Source organism: Pocillopora verrucosa, chromosome 1, assembly GCF_036669915.1.
Source record: "Pocillopora verrucosa isolate sample1 chromosome 1, ASM3666991v2, whole genome shotgun sequence".
NCBI lineage: Eukaryota > Metazoa > Cnidaria > Anthozoa > Scleractinia > Pocilloporidae > Pocillopora > Pocillopora verrucosa.
In genome coordinates, this window is record NC_089312.1 from 13,132,971 (window position 1) to 13,158,685 (window position 25,715).

At 37.9% G+C, this 25,715-nt stretch overlaps 4 protein-coding genes and 1 non-coding gene across 5 annotated transcripts; 2 read left to right on the plus strand and 3 right to left on the minus strand.

Moving 5' to 3' along the window:
• Positions 1-2,646: 2,646 nt before the first annotated feature.
• On the minus strand, positions 2,647-3,087 carry LOC136283082 (uncharacterized). The gene has a single exon (XM_066171309.1). It carries the CDS (start codon positions 3,085-3,087, stop codon positions 2,647-2,649), a length of 441 nt encoding a protein of 146 aa, XP_066027406.1.
• A 916-nt stretch (positions 3,088-4,003) lies between these two features.
• LOC131796120 (alpha-1A adrenergic receptor-like) lies at positions 4,004-5,942 on the plus strand. The gene has a single exon (XM_059113755.2). It carries the CDS (start codon positions 4,128-4,130, stop codon positions 5,139-5,141), a length of 1,014 nt encoding a protein of 337 aa, XP_058969738.2. The 5' UTR covers positions 4,004-4,127; the 3' UTR covers positions 5,142-5,942.
• A 152-nt stretch (positions 5,943-6,094) lies between these two features.
• LOC131796118 (DENN domain-containing protein 10) lies at positions 6,095-11,461 on the minus strand. The gene is made up of 9 exons (XM_059113754.2): positions 11,411-11,461; positions 11,121-11,317; positions 10,542-10,574; positions 10,104-10,299; positions 9,556-9,667; positions 8,834-9,003; positions 8,629-8,667; positions 7,937-8,031; positions 6,095-7,421 (listed from the first exon to the last, which is right to left on the minus strand). The coding sequence occupies exons 1-9, from the start codon at positions 11,448-11,450 to the stop codon at positions 7,251-7,253; spliced, it is 1,053 nt and encodes a 350-aa protein (XP_058969737.2). The 5' UTR covers positions 11,451-11,461; the 3' UTR covers positions 6,095-7,250.
• Positions 11,462-11,506: 45 nt separating this feature from the next.
• On the plus strand, positions 11,507-25,715 carry LOC131796126 (probable ATP-dependent RNA helicase DHX34). Its single transcript, XM_059113763.2, has 16 exons — positions 11,507-11,733; positions 11,829-11,917; positions 12,217-12,354; positions 12,562-12,677; positions 13,249-13,386; positions 13,951-14,085; positions 14,857-14,911; positions 15,945-16,122; positions 16,213-16,252; positions 16,448-16,501; positions 17,102-17,179; positions 17,982-18,137; positions 18,748-18,855; positions 19,289-19,385; positions 21,039-21,523; positions 21,947-25,715. Exons 1-16 carry the CDS (start codon positions 11,591-11,593, stop codon positions 23,375-23,377), a joined length of 3,441 nt encoding a protein of 1,146 aa, XP_058969746.2. The 5' UTR covers positions 11,507-11,590; the 3' UTR covers positions 23,378-25,715.
• Trnay-gua (transfer RNA tyrosine (anticodon GUA)) lies at positions 17,618-17,703 on the minus strand. Its single transcript is given in 2 exon segments — positions 17,618-17,653; positions 17,667-17,703. It is a non-coding gene; the product is annotated as a tRNA-Tyr (tRNA).

The following is a 25,715-nucleotide window of genomic DNA, read 5'->3' on the forward strand; positions in this document are numbered from 1 at the left end:
CAAATATTTTTTCCGAAGCAAAGAACTTCTACGTGTGAATTTCGTCAAGTGGGTGATGTAAACAAAATATGTAAAGAACGAAAACGAGGCTTAACATGAACGGTCCCCGCGAAAATTCCCCCAGGGGATTCGCCCAGGTACGAGATATGACACCTTCCTGATTTGTTAATTTTTATTTGAAAATATGTTTTTTAAAATAACTCGGGTGCTTTTAAATTTTTCAGAAAATTTTTGTTTGTGGAAACGCTAGGTAAATTGTTTGAATTCAGTTAATCTAATAAAAGACAAACGATTTTTTCTGCCTCTGAAGGTGGAAGTAACCTTAAGTTACGAGAGGAACTGTTGAGAATTTTAACACGGAATAGTATTTTAGTTTTTTGCGATTTCTGCTGTTTTAAACTTGCTTTTCCTTTTTTACAGGAATAACAGTGATGGTAAAGCAAGCTTGAAACGGCCGAGAACGCCAGAAACCACAACGGACGCACGAGGAGTGAGTAAGTTTTATTAATCTTACGGGTAAAATGTTCATATTTCGAAATATTTATCGTTGCAAATCGACCATACCATTTCCTATTACCAAAGCTGGCCCAACCTCCAGCTGTGAGATGACCATCCTGCGAAGTAAGAGTGCATAAGAGAAGTAAACTGGATAACTCGCTAAGGTGGGTTCTCTAGCGAGGGGTTCTTAGCGGTAAGATAACAAGCGATGCACTGTGGAATGTGAGGTATTTTTATTGAGAATTTGACTTATTTTTTTTTTCATTCCTAAGAGCGGTCGTAAATATTCCCAAACAAACTCTCATAATTTCGCCTTGACTCTAATTTCGAAGTATGATCAGCTCACAGCTAGAGCTTGGGCTGCCTGTGTCATAACGGTTCCCCTCATGACTTAAACAACGCGTCACACAACGCGTGACGCTTTCATAACTTACTCACTTGCTTTTTCTCGAGACGTGAGCTTGGAATATACCTGTGGTTGGCCGAACCTGGCCACGCCTCAGCCTCGTCTCTATGAGAAACATGAAGTATCAAGGGCGCGACTAAACTACGTGAGATAAGATTGCTTTCACGGCGTCCGTCTATTCGCTGAACGGTGACTGTCTTCGTCCGATTTTGTGTTTTCTAGATGACCCTGCATCATTTTACAATTTCGCATTGACATGTAAACGACTTCTTAAAGTTACAAAAAGTACAGAGAACGCTGTACATCCAAATATTTTAAGAACGAAAGCCGAATGTTACCTCAAGCATTATTTGGTCGAGTTACAAGTAGCTTACCCTAACCGTGACTCATGGGCACCCCAGGACCCCTCCTCACATATTTTTGTGGATGGCCTCAATTCCAGTTTCCCTGTAAGAGCTTTGCCCCTACATGTAACATGGAAAAATTAGAAACTTGATATTATATCTCACTGTTGATTATTTCTGAATCAGTTGTAACAGAAGTAAAGTAACAGAACCATGAAAAATGACTAAGTATGAGACATGAGAGAATTTTAGGGGAGATCTAAAGCAATTCCTTGGGAGAGCTACATCTTTTTAGTAAGAAGTCATCATTTTTGTAATCTTAGATACAATGTTGTTGGCAGTTTGCCTATTTCCAGTTTCAAATAAGAATAAGAAATATGAGAGAGTGTATGTGGCTCTAGATCTGTGTTGGAAATGTGAAAGTGTGAAATCAGTAATGTTACATACCTGTATATATGATGTCGAAATGAGTGGCAATGATATATAATCATTTATTTTATTTATTTAATTTTTTTAATACCATGACCCACTGATTTTACGTTGATACTTTGCACACTCCTATCTCTTGCCAAGTGGAAACTGAGCTGAGTTCAAAGTGATTAAGAAGAACAATTTCAATTAAGTTTGCCCTCTGACTTATGCCATCAGTTATGAAAACAAACCTTAGGTGTAAGTGAGTTAGAACCACAGACAAAGGATAACAAATGCTCAAAATAGTTGTGATTGCTGCAATGATGTTCTTTCAACTTGACTTGCTCTTTGAAATAGATGTAACATTACTGGCTTAATTAAAAAATAACAGAATTTTCAATGATGATTCTATTTTTACCATGCCACAGTCTGCTTTTTTTTTCTTTTAAATGTCTCATTTACGTGAGCATGTCCAAAGGTTAGTCTACTGCTCATCATGATTTATTTAATAAAAAATTGTGGAATTCATATGTGAAGTCTCTGAAACTTCTTACCTTTACAGTGTTTATAATTTTTTACACATCAGCTCTGCCCAATACATAACTAGTTCGGTAATGACTCAATTACTCACTTACTTAAAACGAGGATAACTGAGTAAGGTCTTATCACTGGAATTCCTTAAATTATATCTTGACTCGGGCTTGCGTGTAATTAAAAAACTTAGATAAGACAGTGCTAAACCCTTAAAAATCTTGAAAACAATTAATACGATCTTAAGTTCAATTCTTAACTTCATAGGTAACCAGTGCAACTCCATCAATAAAGGAGTAATGTGACAATATTTACTTTCATTGCATATTAATCTAGCACACGTGTTGAACACGTTGCAATTTGTTAATTTGATATTCTGGAGCACCATACAATAAACTATTGCAATAGTCGATTCTGCTTGAGATAAAGGCATGGACCAGAGTTTTTATTTTCTCTTTAGACAGGTACTTTCTTAGCCTCCTCAGATTGTATAAGTAGTAAGAGTTTTGCATCGAACCATGAGCCCAAGTTCCTCGCAGATGACACGGGAGTAATTGCTGAGTTGCCAACACGGAGACTGGAAATAGTTACTTTAGCGAGTTGCTGGGATGCACCAATGATCAGAAACTCAGTCTTGTCGTCGTCCAGTTTCAATTTATCAATCAACATCCAATTACGAATATCATCAATACAGCTTTCCATTCTAGCCAAAGCAACCTCTTGGTTAACACTAGCATTGGGGCAGAAGGACAAATAAAGTTGGCTGTCATCTGCATAACAATGAATGCCAGGCGGATGTTTGTCCACGACTTGAAAAATCTTGCTCGCATACAATACAAACAATAATGGGCCAAGGCATGAGCTCTGAGGGACACCACAAGTCAGTTCCAAGTGCATAGATATAATAGAAATTATAAGTGTGACGGAAACATTGTTCTCATAACACACCAAAAGACATCGGCCGATACAAAATTCTAAGGTACGTGTTAAGTATATTGAAAAAGCGAGTAAACAAGAGAAAAGAAACAATAAAAGCAAATGTACTTTTATTTGCTCTACAAAAGAGAAACGGAAAACAGCAACGGAAGCAAAGTATATTCCCCATGCTTACATTGAGCGTTTTTTTTTTTTTTTTTTAATGAAGGTCACTTTATATTTGTCCGATTTCAGGAAGATTTCATGAAATACTGTTGAGTATACTTCCGACACAATTTCTGTATTAATCAACACACTGATTCATCACACGCACATAATAAAAACACTCAACAAAAGCCACTTCCGCTGGGCCAACTCTCGTCAGCTTATTTAATAGTTCCTCTCGCTTCGAAATGTCTTTCATCTCACTCTTAATAAATTCAGGTTAAAGCGTCTTTTTTTCAAAAAAATTGCAAAACGTGTAATCCTTAACTACAGGTTAAAGTGAAGGCAACTTTTAAATTTTTGCAGTTTTTGCGCGCAACACTTTTAAAGGCTCTCATAGGAGCTTTCTTTTTTAGCAAACTACTAACTTACAATTGCCAACGGTCCAATGAAATAACCACGAAAGGCAAAGTAATTCATGCAATAAACGGATAGAATAACAGCCATCTAACAGCTTCAACGGTGGTATTGGTGTAAATTTCTTGTATTTGACACGGTAATTGAATGAAGGAAGTCTGTTTATTTTCTTAATTACCCTAGCCTTGTTTTAAGTGATACTTGACGCAAAAGACTGAATTTTGTGAGGGGATCTGTCAGTTTGGTTACGTCAAGGCTTTTCACAACACATACGTCGATGCGATTAGCGAAGAAAAATTCAATTTGTACCATCCCATCAAAAAACAATTGAACATTGCCAACTTGCTACGGTGTCCAAATTGAACATCTGCGAGACTGCAAATCGTTCTTTCACTCGACAGCTTCGAGCTCTGAGCATTTTGCGCAAGGAAGGGATAGAGATGTCGGGAGACAATTCAAACCACTTACCTGTCGCCCACACCAATGCCTCTAACAGTTCAGACCTCGGAATATGCCACCTTCCTCCCACTTCAAAAAATCTTGCACTTTCATTGATTCTTGTTGCTATCTGCATAGTAACATTTTGTGGAAACTTGTTCGTTTGCGCCACTGTTTACATCCATTGCGCTCTTCGTTCCACAACAAATTATCTCATTGTTTCTCTAGCTTTGGCCGATCTGTTGGTGTCTCTTCTGTCGATGCCATTCAGAATCCACTTTACACTACGTAACAACAACTGGTGTCTTCGTTCTAATGTTTGCGGTCTTTGGATCTGGGTGGATTTTGTTGCATGTAGCTCATCTATAGGTAGTTTGGCCGCTGTGTCCATCGACAGATTCGTCGCTGTAAAATTCCCTCTTCGCTACCGTGTTCTCCTCACAAAACAGACCAGCTTGAAGATGATATGCTTCGTGTGGATGTACTCGATGATATTCGCTTCCCTTGGTAACTACAACTGGACATTTCACGCATTCGAGACTTTCACACAATGCCATAAAAATGACCGTGTGTTCTACACCACGGTGGCGAGCTTGGCGTTCTTCTTGCCCCTTGGAATCATTATTGGAACGTATTCTTATCTCACTAAAGTCGCTGTACACCAGCGCCGGCGGACTTTAACCAATACGGTCCGTCCGGAAGGTGAGAGGCCTTTTCGACGAGCCCGCATTTTGCACGAGCTGAAAGCAGCGAAAATGATGGCTTGTGTAGTTTTAATATTCATTGCTAGCTGGGCGCCTTTCTTTATCTTGATGCTCTCGGGTTTTTGGCACGACCGTCTAAACATACCTTATGCCGTCAGGGATATCTTTGTTCTTATACTACCCAACCTTAACAGTGCTATAAACCCTTTCATGTACATGGCGTTTACACGCGAATTACGAGAGCAAGTGGCAAAGTTGGTTGGGAGATTATTCTGTCGATCTTGCAAATGTCATGAGTCCAGAGTTCCGTAGGAAGATCGCGAACGTGGACTCAGCCTGTGATTTTCGGGAATCTGAAACACACGTGAGGCGCAGTATTCGAGCCAAAATCATCGCAAGCTGCACTGGAGAAATTGTTTCATTATTCATTCTATATATCACGAGAAGAAGTGAAAAAGTATATCAACGAAGGATGCAAATGTTTTCTTCCAAACCTGTGAATTCTGTACATATGAAATGTTGTATCTGATTACGACTTTGTTCTCAAAAATCTCCAGTGTTAATTGTAGAAATACAAAGCCTACTGTGCATTATAAAGCTATATAACGTTTTCATGTGACGATAAAGATTTCTCAGTTTGGTTAGCCCTCAATAGCCAAAAGTAACAAGACGTTAAAAATAACAAGAAATGTAGATCGATCAACAGCTATAAGGCTCAAGAGCAATTCGTAGTGTACAGTAAGCAAGAACAGATAAAAATTTAACTCAAAATACCCCGAAGTCCAAATTATATCTAAAGTAATAGTACAGAATAATAATTATGTACATTTTCTTGTTAAAATAACTACAAGTAATGACACTTTCTAGTTTTTTTTTAATTTTACCTTTCAACATCAGATAATCCCGTGTTTTTTCACCAGACAAAAAAAAGCAAATGAATCTGTGCAGTTTGTTCATGGATTCACCCACGCTTATTGTTATCATTTCAATTTGCCACTCTCTCGTTCACTGTAATCACAATAGGAAATAGTCAGATTGGTAACTAATATTAATTCACACTCACTTGTAGAAGTAAGTAATTTAATAAAGTTGGCAGATGTCATATGCGTCAGTAAAGACAAGCTACTTAAATGTATTTCTTCTCTTGTTTTCATTCTACAAAGAGAAAAATCTCTTCAAAAGGCGAGACACATCTCAGAAGCACTATCCACAAACCTGATCATAAATTTCTTGCAAGATTACAGAATATCATACACCTCATCATGTTTCGAATGAGTTCGACATCTAGATTTTCCTTTTATTTTTTCCCGGATTAAAGGTAATTATTTGTATCCGAATGTCACGATGAAAATCTGCCGCGTGATGTTTAATAACTAACATACGGATTAAGTTTACTTTTATTAATTTCCTGCCAAGGTGACTCCACTTTACATATTACTGGCGACAACTGCCGGGAATTAGTTTGCATTCACACGGTCCCTACGAGTTCATGGCTTCGAGTAGCGCCGTTCCCCAGCAGATTCCATCGCGCGAGCCGATAAAAAACATAAAAAGTATATCCCAGTGGCACCTTAAGTATTTGAGAGGCGCGGCACGCATAGTTTGCGCGACTGACTTGCGCGTCGGACTTGCATGGAACTGCTTTTGGAACAACAGAACTTGCGTTTAAAATGACAGTATTGTATTCGAAATAAGTTACCTTTTTTTCTACAAAGGTATGTGATCTGTTGAAAATAAATACTGTTTAATTTTTTAATTTTGGTAATCTTCGAGAAAACGTATATACTAAAATCATTATTTCTCGTTTATAATAAAAATCATTACAATATAAGAGACACCTGCACATGAGCCGTCATCATTTCATCAAAACTATGTGCCCAAAAAGGACTGCTAAGAATAACACGACTATGATACAATGACTACACACAAGTTGAAAGCGACCTTCAGCACTGTACTTAACGATCGGTAACTTGCCAAAATGCAGCAGTGAAGATATACAATGCCATACTTCCTAGGGCAATCAAATCGAAGACTTCAATTGAAAAATTATTTCCAAATCAACTATACACCAATAGAATAGATTCACTCCTATATATTTTATATCAAAACAATTCATATATATCTTTTCTGACAATGAAAACTGGACAAGTGGTGAAGATTAAGAAATTTATCTGAGGACGCAATATGTACTAAATGTTCAGTGGCGGATCCAGACCTTGAGCTAAGGGGGGGAAAACCGATTTTTTTTGTCGCTTTCCCTGCCGGCTTTTCTTCCTTCTACGATTTTTTTTTTAACCAAAATAAAGATGGGGGCTGACCCCCCAGGCCCTCCTCTAGATCCGCCATCGCTGTTTTGCAGTCAACAAGGAGAAGAGGTCTTCAGATCTTGGGGCGTAATTCAAACCATACAAAAGTGAAGCATCAAACCAAGCCCTCAGCTGCGGCCAAGTTGAAAAGAAAGTTCTCTACAACTGGTGTTAGTTTTCGCTGTTTTAATGCCTCCAAAGTGATCCTAGCCTTGCCACCCTCCTCTAATTCAACAGCCAGCTTTTTCAGATTGTTTATGAGATCCTTCGTCTTGACGGACAATTCCTGAAAGGTTATTGAAGAACATTTTTAATTACACGTCTCAGTCTCTTAAAAAAACGACAAAAAACCTTATGTCGCGCTAATGTAAGTGATTAGATGTGCGGAACGAAGATTTTAGCTTGTATTCAGCCTCTCGCAAGAGCGAAGGGCGAGACAACCCATTCGCTCCTCGTTTTTTACAACCACTCAAACAATCAAATAGAAAATAGGTCAAAAGAGGGGGCTTTGATCAAACAGTTCATTAATGAGGATAATGACAGCTCTTTCTTTTGCTTTTGTGTTTGTTAGACGTTACGTTAGTTCGTATTTTCATCCATTCGTTCTTTCTTTCGGTCGCTCGTAACTTTGTTCGAGCATCAGTTCCTTCCTTGGTTTCTTCGCTTGTTCGTTATCAAACGTTCGCCAAAAAGTTTTGCGTAGTCACAACTACTAATTGTAAACTTAAATTAGCACCTGATCTTTCTTACACAGGTCTCGTGCAGGCTTGTACAGGTCTGAAAGAGTCTTTGTGTTATTACCTTGACGAGCCTTTGATCACTGTACTCCTCGTTTTTGGCAGCATCTACCATAAACATTGCTATGTCCTTGTGAATTTTTCCCATCTGAAAAGTATCTAGACAAGTAATGAGATCTTTCAGAAATACACATAAAGAGAAAATGACGTAACACGTGTCATATCTGATTTTATATTATACGCTAAATTATACAAGCATTTCGATTGGTTCTTGCTTATGATCTATTGGAGGACAGACACGTACATGACGTCACCACTGACAGCATTTTGTTTTTCATCATATAAAACAAAAAGATTCCATGTTGCCGTGGGTCTGTACAGTAGGAATCACACAAGACATCAAAATTTGGCTGCATCTCGTTTTTTTTCAAACCTCATTTTGACGTTATTTGTGATCTATTACCGTACAGTCCTGTACAGTCACACAGTAACATGGAATCTATTTGTTAAGTCAGTAATTAACACTACATAGACAGACCATGATCAGTCAGAGCAAACCCATTAGTTAAAATGATTGTGACCTCACCTCCCCCCCTCCCCTCAAACTAACCACTCTTTTTTTCAATGTTAGCACTGATTGCATGCTTTCCTGTTCTTAACAATGATTAACGTGTACCCTGTAAATTCACGAAAGCACAGAGTGAAGATCCTTCAATTTTTAAAATAATAACTGAGAAGTTGGTTTTGTCCACATACCTCGTGCTTCAGGAGCAATGGATATCTCTCCAGCAGCAACTGTAAGATAAAAAGAAACAAAACAAGCTGAGCTGGGGAAAAATGTTTGCAATTCTTTTTTACAATCATTTTAGCATCAGCATAGTTGATCTTCTCTCAAAAGTCCTACTTGTGACTGTACTGTCTTTGTAAGAGGATAATATATATCCATAATTGCAAAACGTACCATTAACAAACAAGTCATACAAGTCAGTTTTGCTTTCAACAGATGCATCAGTGAAGCCAGCCACATAAGTTATGTTTGCTGTTAGTTTCTCAAGTTCCTCATCTTCAAGATGAACGTAAGGATGGAGTATGCTCCAGTTCTGACGGTGCCACACTAATAAAGGTAATGCCCTTAAAAAAAGACAACAAATCCATCATTCATTTAACAATTACATGTACCAAAGTAGGAAGGGTAAAGTTTCAAAGAAATAATTTTTCAACTCCAAGTGTTTCTTGAGAGCTGTGATAAGAGAAACATCCCTCACCAGGCACAATCTTTTGTTCTTGTTTCAACAAATATAGCTGGATAAATTGATATGTTTTTGTAGTCAGTCAGGTCCACATGATTGAAAAGTTGAGCATGGTCAGGTTCCAAAAAACTTAACAAAAACTTAGAACAGAGAAAGAAATTGGGTTTCTTAACCAGTCGACCTTAGCTTATTGCAGTATGTCTCACCATAAGAAATAGTATGAATTTTGAGAGTCAGTGGGGGAGGGGAGGGGGAAAACCATGCCAATGACATCTCTGAAATGAACTTTTAGCATTCTGATACTGCTCTTGGCAACAAATGCCTCATTAACCCTCCATTAGTAAAATGATGACACTACACCATGGGAGTAATCTGCTCAGGAGATAACACTGCTTTAAAACAATATTTAGTAAACTAAACCATTCTTACTCACCTACAAATATCTAAAATAGTTTCAAGTTTGGGACTGTATACCACAACTTTCTTCTTTAGCAGTAGGGCTGTGTATATTAGGATTGTCTCCACCCCAAATATGTTAATAACATCTGTTAGTATAAAGAAAGGAGCAAAATTTATAAGGATAATTGTTGTTAGTACATTGAAATGTACAGCTTTTAAGGCACCCTAATGTTTGTTCTTCTCATGAACAACTGTTACACCAAATAAGTAATTGCATGCTGTTAATTAATCAAATATTTAAACATTTTTATTCCAACTGTTCTACTGAGTAATGCTATTCGAGGTTAAGCTTATTCTATGTCCAGAAAGTGCTCCTCTATCAAGCAGTAATGTTTGCCATATAAGATTTTCTTAACATTTCCAAGCTCTAACTTGTTCATGGCTTAGGAGTGTATCCCTTATGTTGGTTCAAAAGCAGATCATGGTAACCTCAAGAAAGTGTCTTTGAAAAAACACATGCATGAATTTTTCAGAAAAAAAAGCAAGAACCAAGTTTTACGGCAAATCATGAAGTGTATTCACCTGAGATGGGAGAGGCAACATATGACAAGCGAGGATCAAAGTCTTTGACTATTAACAAACCATCGTCATCATTAGGACAAGAGCCCTTTGTAATAACAGACAGGTATGGCTCCAGCATTGCACTAGCATCACCAGTTTTTATGAACTTGTTGCACATGATCTTGCACAGACTCTTGTATTTCTCAGGACAAAAGTCCTGCAGAAAAGGAAATAAAATAAACTAAATAAGTAGAACACATTATTTATAAATTCTTCCAGAATGATGTACCAGGTGCATATGTACTTTAAAATGAATTTCAGGTCATTATGATTTCAAATTAGTTTGATTTGTATATTTTCTTGGCTCATATACATAACAATGCACATCCTTAAACAATAAAAGATACAAATCATTTTAGCCATATTAAAGGCATACCAAATGTGTGTTAACATCCTCACCTTTGCTATCAGTGTCAGTGCCACATGGGTAACCTTGATAACCAAAAAGCAATTGAAAATAATAAACATATTGTTCATTATTTTTACTTCATAGACTTGTGTTATAAAATCATAAAACTCTTTTAATAATTACATACTTCAAATATTTCCCTTCAAGCACTCATTATATTTCTATGTATCACTCTGTTATAAGCAATTGCAAAGAAAAAAGTCAAGTTTAGCCTTAATTGTATCAGTTCCAAATTCATTCTTAGTTGTTTATTGAAAACCAGTTATAGTCAATCACAAGTACTGTATATGAAATAAGGTGAAAATGCACACATTCAAAAGGAGATTTTTTGCATTAGGGTTAGCATAATAAATGCATAATAAGTAATTCCTAATTTTTAGAAACCATACCTTGTACTACAAAACATTAATACCTCTTTAGTGGATGGTACATGATACCCAAATTCACAATCCCAAAGGGTGGAGCATATTGCAAAAAATATTTGGCAGAGTCCCCAAGGGATAGCCCTACCCATCCCACCTCCTCATGATCAGTCTTTATTCCTCCAGCCCTGATGAAACCAAACCCACCTTGCTTAGAGCATCGGAGTTCTTAACTTCTGACATGTAAATATAGAACCACTGCTTATTGAACTGGCCAAAACAAAAAGGTATGACTTCCTCTTTGTCGGTTTTAAGACAGCATTTCCTCAAAAGGACCTGCCGGAACGTTTCGGTTATAGTGGGGTAAGACCATGTCCAAAGGACGTCAGAATCAACATCTTTCTCTGCATTTTTAACCCAGAAAAGAAATCATAAATTTTTCTTTTTAAAAAAAATGTATGATGACGAATTTTTGAGCTAACAAAGAGAACATTTACCGATTAAACATGCAGCCAATAAGTCTCCAAGTCCCGCCATCTTGTTCAGCACTCTATGGAAAGAGCGCCCGGACAGTGGGTCAGCGGTAGAAACAACATGGCGGTTATGGCGGCCTCCCAGTAATAAAGCTTGGTCCGATCGGTTTGATTTAATTGTTTTGGCTCATTTTCCATTAGCAGATGGAAAAAGGTAGAAAGAGGTCTCGTGATTATTATGAAAGAGAAAAGTCGCCCACCGGGAAAAGGAAAAGCTGCACTGTTTGGGAAGATCTACGTTCCACACTAGACGAACTCTTCTTCCGCGACTGTGATTTGATTAAACGGTTTGTCTATGTTCATTCACCGTAAGATGAAGTTTATACAATCATTTCCCAGGATACGTCATTTTATGCTGAATAGCATATCTTGTGTTTATCAGTGGAACTCAAGATTATAAGGACTTCTGGTTATTTCTGGAACGGTATGAAGCCTTTCATAGTAAGAGACAAAAAGAAAAGCAAACAAAAGGTGAGATATGTGAATTGCTTCGAGGTTAACTCTTTTACTGTCTCAATGGTTTTATTTGTTTATCTATTTGTATTTGTATTTGTCTATTAGAGAAGAGCAATTTATGGAAACTACTGATTTAACCACCATTATTATTATTATTATTATTATTATTATTACTATTTGCAAAAAATGTTGTTCACCCTGTAATTGGGAGATTTACCATCATTATGAGCTAAGCGTAGTGTGAGTGATCATGTACTTTCATTAGCTCTTCATCACTTTTAATACTGTTTTCATTTATATTTTTTTCAAAACAGCAAAGGACACTAAAGATTGGAGGTCCCCTAAACTAGGACTCCCTTTATCATATGACAGAAGGTATAAGATAAATGTTGCTCTGTTGTCAAAAGATATTTCTGATGTAACTGGATACAGCACCACTGGAACTAAGAAAGGTAAATTTACTGACAGACTCTGAATAATCATTAATGCAAATACTAGTCACCTGATAAACTTTGAATTAGACCAGTTTGATTTTTAGGTAATTTTTTTTCTGTTAATGAAGAAAAGACAAAACATACAGTGAAACGTGTCTGAATTGACTGAAAGGAAATACAACACATTTTTTCTTTAAAGATACATTTTTTGTTATGTTTTCACAGTTTACTCCTCTTTGGACAAGAAAAGCAAGCCATTGGGTAATGAGCTATCAAGAGAAGAGTTTTTGGAATTTAAATCCATCATATTGTTTTATATTGATTTTTGTCAGAAGCAAAAGGTAATGGATTGTTATAATAATAATACATATAATAATAGTTTGAGCATAAACATTCTTCAGCCTTCTTAAAACATGTTTAATGTGATTCTTCAGTATTACAATGTGTATCCTCTACTCTGTGTACAATCATATAATCAGAGGCAAAAATAGATATAGCTTAAAAAATAATGTGTATAAAGCCCATAGCTCAAGGATTAAATTATGACCTTGAAAACAACTGTTTTGAGGTCATGTCATTTAAGAATTGCCTGATTTTTGATAAAGTTCATATTAAATTGTTCCTTATGCTTGAAACTTTCTACCCATCAAGTATCAGCTACAAATGCACCATGAACTGATGAAATAATGTGCACGATCAGTAACAATGCAGGCAAACATTCGGGTAAGATTAGCGCACCATATCTCCTAAGCAAACATATTGACCTACCTTTTTTGTGTGGTTCTCAAAACAGCAATTGGTAGGGAACATTCAAAGGAAAGTTTTAGAAGGCCACCTCTGATACAAAACCACACACATAACTATTATAATAAATAAGTAACATGTTTTTTTTTTTTTCACTGCCTTTTGTAGTTTTCCAAATTAGTGAAGTTGAAGAAGGACCAGGCAAACCTTCCCATAAGCAATTTTAAAGAGCAGATTATTGATGCATTGGGAAGCAACCAGGTGGTTATTATTGCTGGTGATACAGGGTGTGGAAAGTCAACACAGGTAATATAATGAGAGTACTGTACAATCATGTGATTGGAAATAACAATCTTTGCATACTATTATCATATTCTATGGCTGGGAAGTTGGTGTGATCATGAATTAATGCAGTATAGTGTACAATCATATGGATGCATGTATACAGAAGTGCATTGGAAGGAAATTTCCAATCAGAATCACAAAATCTCTGTCTAGCCCTAAATTACAAACAATACCCACCTCTGTTGATTCTACATGTAATAAGGATGTTTCATTACACACTGTAGTTGATAGGACAGTAAGATTATTTGGACCTTTGAACTACTGGCTTAAGAGTCAATGAGTTAGATATATGTAGGGGGTTTCCATTGAGAAATGTAGTAGCATGAGAATAGTGTAAAGTAATCATAGAAGATTCTCACCAGTACAAATAAAAAAACAGCTTAGGCCATTTAAATTTAATGGAGGAACTGTGTGCTGTTACCAGATAATTCTCCCTCTTCCAATGCACACAGCATTATAATGTGAAACATATTTTAATGAAAAACATGACAATCGTTTCTTCGTTTGGTTTTACTTTTTTTAAAGGTTCCTCAGTATCTTTTGCATGCTGGCTACACACAAATTGCATGCACTCAACCTCGACGGATTGCTTGCATTTCATTGGCCAAAAGAGTAGGGTATGAAACTCTGAATGAATATGGATCCCAAGTGGCTTATCAGGTACAATTTATGGTTCCTTTTGATTCTTGAGAAATAAAATAATCATCAAAATCATCACTCTATCACACTAGCCACAATTATGTCAAATTCAGAACCTCTGCATTTTTAAAGATTTTTCTAAACCTACTTGTGGGAAACAAACTCACTGTTGAGTACTGGTGCTCAGCCAGCCAGCATCAAGTAATCATTCCTTGTTGACTTCCAAAAGTTCTCTCATGATTAAGAAAAAAATGTCCTCTGTCACAGCTGTACACATACTGTATAATATATAAACAATTATAAGTATCTCTCAGTTGGTACTCTTGCTATGACTGGTCAATTTAGCCAGCTATATTTTATTGTACATCCTGCTAAATTCAATTGTTTGAATTGAATTTTCCCCTCTATTTGAAGCCAGAGGTGTAATAAATATCTTTACTTACTGACCTTATTTCTTTGTCTGTACTGTAAGTTATGGAATCTCACTCTTTCCCTTTGGGTTTATAACCCATGCACTCCTATCTTGGGCCATAAATCCACACAGAAAAAAAAGATAGGTCCATAACATGCAGTTATTGTAAAGATCTCAAAATCAGTTGGAAAGAGGTATCTATACACTAAGCATAGTTGCTAAGTATTATTAATAGTACATGCATTGGCAGTTTATTGCATACATATCCAATTCATCTGTTTACTTGTATTTTTTACTTAATAAGAAACCTCACCCAAGTTAAATGAATTGTTCAAAATATATGTTAAATGAATCAACTTTTGAAATGGATATTACTGCAGATTCGTTTTGAAAGCAGCAAGACCCTGGGCACCAGAATTTTGTTCCTGACTGAAGGTTTGTGAACAATTTTCTCTGTCTTTTTTGATCACTCATTCAATGGTGTATTTTAAATCATAGCTGCATTCAAGTTCACAAAATGTAGATTTCTTTATGTAGATTCAGATTTAATTATAAGTTGTAAAACCTTGCGAATCTGATTTGGTATTTTTTTTTTAAATTTTGTGATCAGTGGATTTAAAACTTTTTGTTTTGCACTTCAGATAGATAACAGTCTAACCTGTATTAAGGAGTGCCACGTTAAGTGGTCACCCTCTATTAAGCAATCAGTTGTCAAAGTCCCAGATTTCTTTCCTCTTACTCACAGTAATTTTCACCTCTTTTTGGTGGTCACCTAGACTATTTTGTGGTTGTGATTGTCCCTTGCTAAGTCCCAACAGCCTGTTTGTATTTTCCTTCACCCTTATTGAACAGTTACTTAAGTGGATCCACTCAAATTAAACTAAGAATATTCTTTCTAGTAAAATTTATTCCATTTTTATTTCCCAAAATCAGTGGTAGTAGTATTTTTGGGCAATTTTTTTGTACATTAAGTGTTCAATTATGGCATAAAAATAGCAGTTTTTATGTTACCCCTCTTCTAAAGAAACTGTATAAAGTGGTCTCCTTGCCATTCCCCAGAGTGACTGCTTAATACAGGTTTGACTGTAATTGGCTCTTTTCTTGTTGGTAAACAATGAAAACATTGAACATGCTCATGGACAGAAAACTTGAAATGGACTCAGGAAGGTGAACTCTTGCATAGGAATACAAAGTTGTATTTGTATTGCTGAAGTGAAAATTTGGAATTCCTGAAAAAGGGAAAAAATGACAAGTGACATGGTATCTTTGACTATGAGGAAATGAACTGGTAACAAAGACTAAATATGCTTTGCATCCGTTGTGCTTGAAAATTATGATCCATTTCCTCTGTACTTTCACCTTTTTTATCTTGCCATTACTCTTGACGTGGTAAAGTGCTTTGTTTGGAGGGTATTGTCACAAATGCAGTCATTGTTGAAATTATATTCATTTTGATGTACACGTGTAGGCTTGTTGTTGCGTCAATTATCTACCGACCCCACCCTCAGTCAGTACAATGTTATCGTGGTGGATGAGGTACATGAGAGACATATTCACGGAGACTTTTTACTTGGTGTTTTACGTGGTTTGCTGCAGGCCCGTGCTGATCTTAAGCTGGTTCTAATGTCTGCCACCATAAATATCAGGTAAGAGGGAGAGAGGTGTATGCGGCAATTTTTAGACGAAATATGTGACTGAAAGGAACTAAATATTTTTTTACTTCTCTTGTTCTTTAGCCTGTTTGCCGGCTATTTTACAGGAGCGCCAGTTATTCAGGTTTGTGGCACTTGTTTGATAGATGAACCATTTATTAACACTGTAAAAGTTTCAGTTTGTCTGTCATTTTTCTGCTCTGCTTCCTGTCCAGCATTATTGGGTCTTACCAGCTCATATTTTAGGCGTTTTTACCCTATTATGGCAAAATGAAGTATTGGTGGAAAATTGAATTTTTGTGAACTTTCCTTTTTACAGATTCCAGGTCGTTTGTATCCCATTGAAGTTCGGTACCAGCCTCCAAAAGTCGAGGTTAGTGACATGTAGGGAAGCTTATTTTTCTTAAGCTTCCTAATCTCCGTTCTGTCCCATTGCAAAGTAGAAGAAAAAACATTCCACCTAGAATTTGGGATGGCATGAGAGAGGCAAAATGAATTGTGCAGTAATCAGTTTTGTCATCTGACTGACCTTGGCACCAAAGGTTTTCGTCTCCCTATATGGTGAAATACCGTGTTTTGTGGCTTACGACGGTCACACAACGACCAACTCAATATACTGCGGATAAAAACGTACCCTGTGGCACTCGTAGTATTATACCAGGCAAAATGATCTTACAGGCGAGCCTAGGGACCAAAACGGCTGGAGTTTATTGCGCTTTTCTTTGCACTGAGCGACTGGAAGTATTAATATTCCCTCTGGATAGAAGGCTTCTCTAGCGCTTGTTGCCTTCAGCTGTTCATAAGGTTTGCCTCACAGCTTCAGCTCCTCCCTTTGATAATTGCGGTTAGCTCGAGTGCACTAGTCCTGCTTCTGGTGAGTTCTGGAGCATAAGAACCAGACTCCATTCAGCCAAATCATCGAGGCATTTTTTAATCGGTGTTTGTTATTAAAAGCAGCTGTCTTTCTCAACAGTTTTCAAGCAGCTCAAAACGATGGGAGAGACTGGACCCCGCTCCTTACGTCAGAATCATGCAGCTTATTGATCATAAGGTTGATTAAAATGTTTTTATTGTTTCATCGTAAGCTCGATGTTGATTGAATTCAACAGATAAATATTTGACAAAGGGACACCATGCATCAGTTTTGTTGTTGTTATTTTCTTTTCCAGCTTTATTTTTATCTGTTAACCGAAACAAACCCGAGAACAAGACCTAGAAATAACCATGGTGACTTGAAAGTGTCTGTCATTTTTTTCGAATATCGTACATTTAGCCAATTTTAAACCTTATCGTGCTGTCCTAGTAGAATTTGAAAACAATCAGAATGCTCTCGGAGAGTAAATTAGATTCAAAACGCAAAATTATAATTCTCCCTAGGAAATCACAAACACAGAGTGCTTTGCGTTTTCACTAGATAAAATAGAAATGACAAGACAGCAAGAAAACAAAATGATAAAGAAGCATCTAATTAAAAAAAAAAAAAAAGGTTTCCTTCGAGCCGGATTTGAACCAGCGACCTAAGGATATCATCTTTACCTCTACAGTCTTCCGCTCTACCAACTGAGCTATCGAAGGAAGGTCGATAGGTTTGTTGCTCATTCCGCTGCTGTTTTTGCCCTTGTGGCTATCGCAACTTATTGCAGCTTAGCCCAGAGCCTACTCATGGTCCAGAAGCTGACGCGCAAGTGTTGTTTTCTTGCTCACATTTTTACATATTACACTTCGAGGGCTGTGAAAATTACCTTCAAGAAGGCTGATTGTCCATCAGATCAGTACCCGAACCCCGTTGCGTTTATTAGCCGCTCACCAGTTTGGTTATCTCTAACCTGATGTGTTTCTGTTCATACAAATAGTACCCGTCAACAGAGCGAGGAGATGTTCTGATGTTTCTCAGTGGCATGGCCGAAATTACAACGGTTGTTGCTGCTGCTAAGGAGTATGCGCAACAGTCTCGCCGGTGGATAATACTCCCGCTTCACAGCTCACTGTCTGTAGAGGAGCAAGATAAGGTGGATGTGGAAAAGAAGTTGTTATGTTTTATTTTATTTTCAGGTCTTAAATTGCACTAAGACCTTCAATTATCGATTAGTTTAACTACTTAAACAATTGATCGTAATACAAACTTTTCCTTATACCATTGAATTGACAGTACAATCTTTCGGACTTTGTCAATGGTACCAGTACATTGTTGGCCATAAAATGTTGTTGAGATATATATTGTTTTAATCAAAGATTAAACACGACTTGTATAGTTTGGTTTTCTTGCTCCCGCTTTATAAAAATGCGGCACAGCTATTAAATGGACATCGACAGGGCCGCGACAGCTAGAGAAAGTCCAGCAAACTGCCTCCTACTTCCTTAGCGGTTTATTCCCATAAGAGTCACACCCCATAACCCCACCCACTCCTCCCGATATACGTAGACTAGCTAAAATGTCCATTTCAGTATTCTTTGTACATAAAGTGATGACGGATGTCTGGGCGAAGCTATAAACTGTTGGTCAGTATAGTAGACTCGCATGAACAGGCCTTTATTCGAGGGATAGGGATAGAAATAAATACTGAATGGCAAGAGACTGGGGGATACAAAGAATGTTGAAGAACGTTTTTTGGTCGGTAGGTTTTTGATGTGCCTCCTGAAGGTGTTCGCAAATGTGTTGTGTCCACAAACATCGCTGAGACTTCCATCACAATCGATGGCATCAGGTTCATTGTGGACTCTGGAAAGGTAACTTTACTTTTGTTATTTTTTATTTTCATAAGGAATATTAGTGGGCCGTTATTCTACAGATCTCGACATGCTCTTAACTTCGATTCTCCTTTAATGACGTGTAACTGTGAAATGCGCTTTTTACTACTTTACAACCACCTGATAAAGTAACAATTAAAATAACAGATACCTATTTCTTGCCTTTCGGTATATACTTTCGTCGTATTGAGCTTCCCTCGGTCACTGGTCCTGTGGTTTTATTTAACTAAGGAGGTTCTCGAAAGGATTTCCGTAGATTTGACGCCCCCTGATGAAGTAACTGTTTCTGAATGCAGAATATACGAAAAACTATGGTTTTAGGATGAATTGACCTCGCCTGTTTCTTGTTTTGGACTCAGTTAGATTGAGAATAATTTTTTAACGAAAACATTCGGTTCTGATTTATTCAAAGGTAAAGGAGATGAGCTATGATACTGAAGCTAAAATGCAGCGACTGCGTGAGTTCTGGATAAGTCAAGCGAGTGCAGAGCAGCGCAAAGGAAGGGCTGGTAAGTCGCTGTCACAGCGTTTGAAACATATATACATTCGAAGTTTCATTCACATTTCATAATACGTGGGCGCGCGTAGATATGGAATTTCTCCTCGAGTATTTAACTCGATAGCTCACGAGTAAGCGCAGCGAACGAGTGAGATGTCGAGTTGAACATAAGAAGAGGAATTTATTATCTACAAGCAACCATGTATTATTTGTTTATCATATAAACACAATAGCCCTTTACTGACAAAAAAAGTCGACTTGACCAATGAATGAAAATAAAAGGATCGACATTCCTTGTATAAAAATCGTAAAGTGGGTTGGCGCTAAGGCTCAAGATGAAAACATGCGTTGAAACATTACGAGAACAAACAATGGGCGTAATTTTCAATGTACAAAATTCTTAGTTATCGACTTGGTCCTTACCGACAAAAGAAATCTTTCAGGTACACGGCCAAAATTGGCCTGTGGAAAATCTCCTTGTTGTCGATTTTCGTTCTCAGCCGCAAGAAATGCCATTACCAAAGCCACTGAATACGTAACTTTCGGTTTTTCTGGTGGTACCATTGAACGTCACCATCACTGGCTGTAAGCGATACGAATTTTTCAGTGTCTAAGCAGCCATTAATCCGAAAAGTTTCCGACAAACGACTTTGTGTTGAGAATGGTGAAGGCTTCGCCATTCATTCATCAACCTGACCGAGTGGCGCGAAAGGCGAGTAACGTGTCAGCAGCTGATTGGTGATATCAAACACACGTGAAAAAATATCGTATTTTTTCACGTGAGTTGTTACATCTTTTCTCGGGGCTGGAAATCCTTGTATAACACCGTTGTTTATACGAGTGAGATGCCGAGTTGAACACGAGAAGAGAAATTTTATATCCACAAGCAACCATGTATTATTTTGTTTATCATATAAACACAATAGCCCTTTTATTTAGAGGTAGAGTCGACTTTACTAATGAATGAAACTAAAAGGATCGACAATCCCCGAATAAAAATCGTAAATTGCGTTGGTGCACTCAAGATGAAAACATGCGTTGAATCACTACAAAAACAAAAAGTGGGCCTAATTTTCAATATAAAAAATTCTCAGTTTTTGAATTGGCCCTTACCGACAGAATAAATCTTTCAGGTACGAGGCCAAAATCGGCCTGTAGCAAATATTCCAGTTGTCAATTTTCGTTCTCAGCCACGAGAAATGCCATTACCAAAGCCACTGTATACGTAACTTACGGTTTTCTTCGCCTTCTAGGAAAGTTTGAACGTCACTGTAAGCGATACGGAATTTTGAGTGTTTAAGCAGCCATAGTCCGAAAAAATTTCCGACAAACGACCTTGGATTGAGAACGGTGAAGGCTTCGCCGTTCATAATCAACCTCACCGAGTGGCGCGAAAGGCGAGTGACGTGTCAGCAGCTGATTGGCGATGTAAAACACGGGAAAATATATCGTATTTTTTCACGTGCGTTGTTACGTCTTTTCTCAGGGCTGGAAATCCTTGTATAACACCGTTGTAAATATCATTATATGAATTGGCGAACGTAGAGAATTTCTAAAGTTGACCTCTCAAGCGTCAGACCTTCGTCAGAGCGAGGGGCTAACGCCTGCTTTGTCCCATGTTAGTCAGCTTCATCTGTGGTTACTCTTGGTTGCATCATTTTAGGTCGTACGGGTCCTGGTGTGTGTTTTCGTTTATATTCTGAGAGTGATTATCAAGCCTTTTCGCAATACACCACTCCTGAGATTCAGTTGGTACCTTTAGACTCCATCATTCTGCAGATGGTCTCTCTTGGTATTAATCGCATCCGCGAGTTCCCCTTCATAGAACCACCACCAGCATCCAACGTTGAAAACTCAATTTACACTCTTAAGCAACAAGGTGCTCTGACAGATGATGAAGCCTTGACACCTATTGGACAAATGTTGGCTCAGTTGCCTGTTGATGTCGTCATTGGAAAGATGCTTCTAATTGGCTCAGTGTTCCACGTGATTGAACCCGTTATGATCATAGCTGCAGCTCTCAGTGTTCAATCTCCTTTCACACAAAAGATGGGTTATGACTCTGTAGTGGCGTCACTAAGGCAGCCTCTAGAGTCTGACCATGGCGACCTGTTTACGCTGCTGAATGCCTACGATGAGTGGCTACAGGTTAGTTGACGATCACTATATATCTGCTGCTAAATAGCTATGACAGGTAATGAAATATAGTAAATAGGGCACAGATTACAAGTTTCGAACGAACCTGCCGTAACTCCTAGAAATTATCCCCGGGTTTGGAAACTTAGACTGATGCCTATTACCTGACCGCGAAGCCTCTTAGACTCCTTTTGGATTATCCTGATTGAACCCAATGAACTAATTAACATGACAGCGCTAAAGAGCTTCTTGTAATGCGCATGCTTCGGAAAAGAAACATCGTGGAGTAAGAATAGACTGTAAACGTTTACGTCAGTAACGAATTGGTTGTCCACCTACATTTTGTTTGAATACACTAATTGAAATGAACTTTTGAAATGTGAATATGTCGGTCAGTGAATAAGAAAGAGTTTTCTCCCTCATTTGGTTTTCTAGGTGAAGAGTCATGGAAGCTCTTCTCGGAAGTGGTGCAAGCGCAGAGGTCTGGAAGAACAGCGTTTTTATGAAATGTCCAAACTAAAACGTCAATTCGAATCGCTCCTGCGGGATCATCACTTGATGGATCTCGAGGAACGTGATGAGGATGCGGAAGACCGGGATCGGGAGGAAGATAAAAGGCGGGAATTGAAGAAACTGAAACGAAAACATCGCAAAGAAACACGGAAAACAAAAATGCTAAAACTGGACGAGGACCAGGAAAGCGGAGACGAAAGAGATGAGGAGACTGGAACTGACATCCGCGATCTAGAATTTAAGCTTACACACGACCTGGACAAACTTGAGGCAGGAAGTACAACGAGGCGCAGCTTCACGTTGCGAGACATAAATTTGCTGAAGATTATTCTCTGCAGTGGACTGTACCCTAACCTGGCTTTGCCAGATGAGAACAACACGAACAAAAGGGACTCGGAGCAGTTGTTTCATAGCAAGGCAAAGCAATTCCTTCAGGTTCTTCCTACCAGTGTGTTTGCCAGTCGACCTCAACTACTACAACTCACTGAGTCCCCAGTTAATTATCAGTTGCTCACGTATGTCTCTCTTTTGGAGACCAGCAAACCGTATTTAGTACAAGCCATGCGAGTCCCAGCGTTACAAACTCTTATGTTGTTTGCACAAAGCTTGGACACTAACGCAGATTTGACACGCTTTGTTGTAGACGGTTGGCTTGAAATCTCCTTTCCAGATAACAACACCGGGCAGGAGGTGATGTTCTCTGTCCAACGGCTACGCTCCACTTGGGTTCGCCTGTTGAAGCTAAGATTTGATGAGATTAAAGACAAGCAGGATCGTAGTGCTACACGACGAAACAGAGAACTGGACTTGGAAAGTCATCTGGCCAAAAAGTTGTCTGAATTCTTGGATAGTAATGTCACTTACTCACTCCGACGACTTCTGCCGTCTGAAAGCCGATACTTGTATCTTGGTCCTCTCGGTCAAAGTCAGAATGATGACAGGTTGGAGGATGCCTCTGGTTTGCCTTTCACGGGAAGCCTGGAACCGCACCCAACCAAGGGGGGCTTCCGTGTGAGTGATTATCTGACCTACAGCTGCCTACAAGACACTGTCATGGCCGAGGCTGCCTCTGCCGCCGCTCAATACATTGCTAAGCATTGGCGGTGCGAGAAATGCGGCCAGAAAATGTTGGTGACTGTTTTGGAAAGGTTGAGACATGAAGAAGAATGCCAGAATGAACAGGCCCATGACTCAAACGACCCAGTGGTTGAGTCTCATAAAGACAAAGTAGCCGTTAACCCATCAATCGAGAGGTTAAGAAAGTCATATTATTGCAACACATGTCAATCACAATTCTCATTTACAAGTACTGAAATTTTAAAGCATAAGAAGTCCCATTTGTCTTCTACATAGGTAGAAGTAATTAAAGTAAGTATTTCTTCTTTCTAGACCGTTTTCATCGGTACAATTCTGTATGCGTGGTACCCTCAGAGTCATTGTTGTCACATTTTTTTCTCTTTCAGTAGTGTGTTGAGACTGATAATAAATAAATACCAACTTCTGTGGAGGGGGATCATTTGGAAATCATTTGAGATTTAATAAATAGATCACGCATGACCAGTTGACCTCATCGCTTAAAGAAGACCAGCAGTATGCAGTCGAAATGTCGCGATCTACATCACACGTGACTACATCGCGAGACAAACGGAAAACCTAACTTTTATTGTTATTCACCACGATGAATAACCACAGCCTTTTTTACGTTTGAGATTTGTTTTCTTATTCTAAATTCACAAAGTTAATGTATCCGTTAAGCTTACTGCGCGGAAAAATTCTGTACTGTAGAGAACAAAAAAGCCGAGAAAGAATGCCAAAAATATGGAAATTAATGACTAAAATTTTCCTCCAAGCCCAAGACTTGTTTATTCAAGAAAACAAGAGGGATAGCTAGAGCCATCAAGTTTGAGGAGAAAAATACAATAACAGATCTTATAAAGGGCTATTTGTCACTTCCAAATATAAAATTTACGGCGGAGACTAAGCTCGCGCAGCGCCGTTGGTTGCCACCGTAATTAAGAAAAAATGTTTACTCATTTAGGCGAGAAAGTGTGGTGCAAACGTAATGAAATTACGTACGTACGCATGTACTTTCATGATAGTATTGAACCACGGAACTACTTGTGCGTGCTGGTTGAGTAAAATATAAGATACTTAATGAAGAGTCTGTGGTATTTATGCAGGAGTTGGTAGTATATGAACTCAAACGAGTGAGCGTAGCGAGGGAATGAGTTTTCTGATAAAAAGAGACGAGTACGTAACTAGCATACGGACAGACTTTTCATGGTGTATATGTTTATCATATACTTACGTAGATTCGCTTCTTGGTCAATGATAATTGTTAGTCAAAATTTATAAAATCGATCATGAAGTAAGGCAAGGCACCTTTGACAGCGAGCGAAAAACCAAATACTTGAAACGAGGCATCTAAAGCGTGAGGGTTCATCATTTTCTCTGTATTGACGTCGAACAAAGCGAAGGAACTCCGCAAATATATGGTTAATTCCTCGAACGCTATGGGAGTGTACTTTTCGTTCGTCGTTCTTTTTGTCTCTCAAAAAAATCTTTTAAAAGTTTTCAATCTTACTTTGTTATCTCTTTTGTGTTTTTTTTTCTCCATCCTTTCCAGATAACCCTCCACAAAAGTCTAATGAGAAACAAATCTTTTCTCGCTCGTCCTTTGTAAATAATTTGACTTAACAAACAGCCCTGAGAGTGGATTTTTAATTATAATTTTCCGAACGATTTGAAAAGCGAAACTCTGCCAGTGACTTCTGATTGGACATATCGTTTTCATCTCACCTGTAAGATGTGATACAAGCTCTTGGCTTGTGAATGAAAATTTATTTCGCGCCTTTTCAGTGGAAAATCTCAGTAGGTAAAGTGCATTATAAAGGAATGCGTTGACCATTCCTTCCGGAACAAGATCATTTGGGAGCTATAGAGCATGAGCGAATGTGCTAAAGATTGAGTGTTAATATTTCTGTAAATTATGGTAAATATAATTGATTACTCGAAATAATTTGGGATTGCTGTTTGTTAAAACTTGGGTGTACTGACGAGTTTACTTCAATTCAAATAACCATGTTTTGAAACTCGAAACGCAGTTGATTTACACCTTAAGCGGGTAAATTTATTGTAACGGGAGCGAAAGGAAATGTGATGTTTAAGTCTATTAAGTCATCATTGTAAAATTGAAATATTCTCGCTAGAAATGAAGCCTTTTCAGTGTTCTGAAGAATGTTACTTCTGTTTCATGTCAACTCAAATTTCTGATGAAATGTTTAACGCACTTATCGGGGCATAAAAATCAGAGTATGACTGAAACAAAAAACTAATTTGTGTATTTGAAGGAAGTCTTGCAAATCTTTGAGAGAGGTTCGGCCAGTGAAGTAATATTTTAACTGTTGATGTCTTGCAGCTATGGTTTTTAGATAAATTGAGAGAAGAGTCCATCTCACTGCAAGTTGAGTTTGTGTACTCATCTTCCTTAGCACGGACTAAGTTCGTTACTTCATTTATCAAATTTATATAAGGCAGAGTTACAGTAGAACACTAAGAGGAAGTAAGACGTTCACGTTTAGTCTGCTCTCGTTTAATCCATGAGAATACAAGCTTTTTAATTGAAGCGTACGATCCTGAATTGTTGCAATAGAAATAAACTAAAGACTCTTTCTGCTTCGTAGATTTAAAA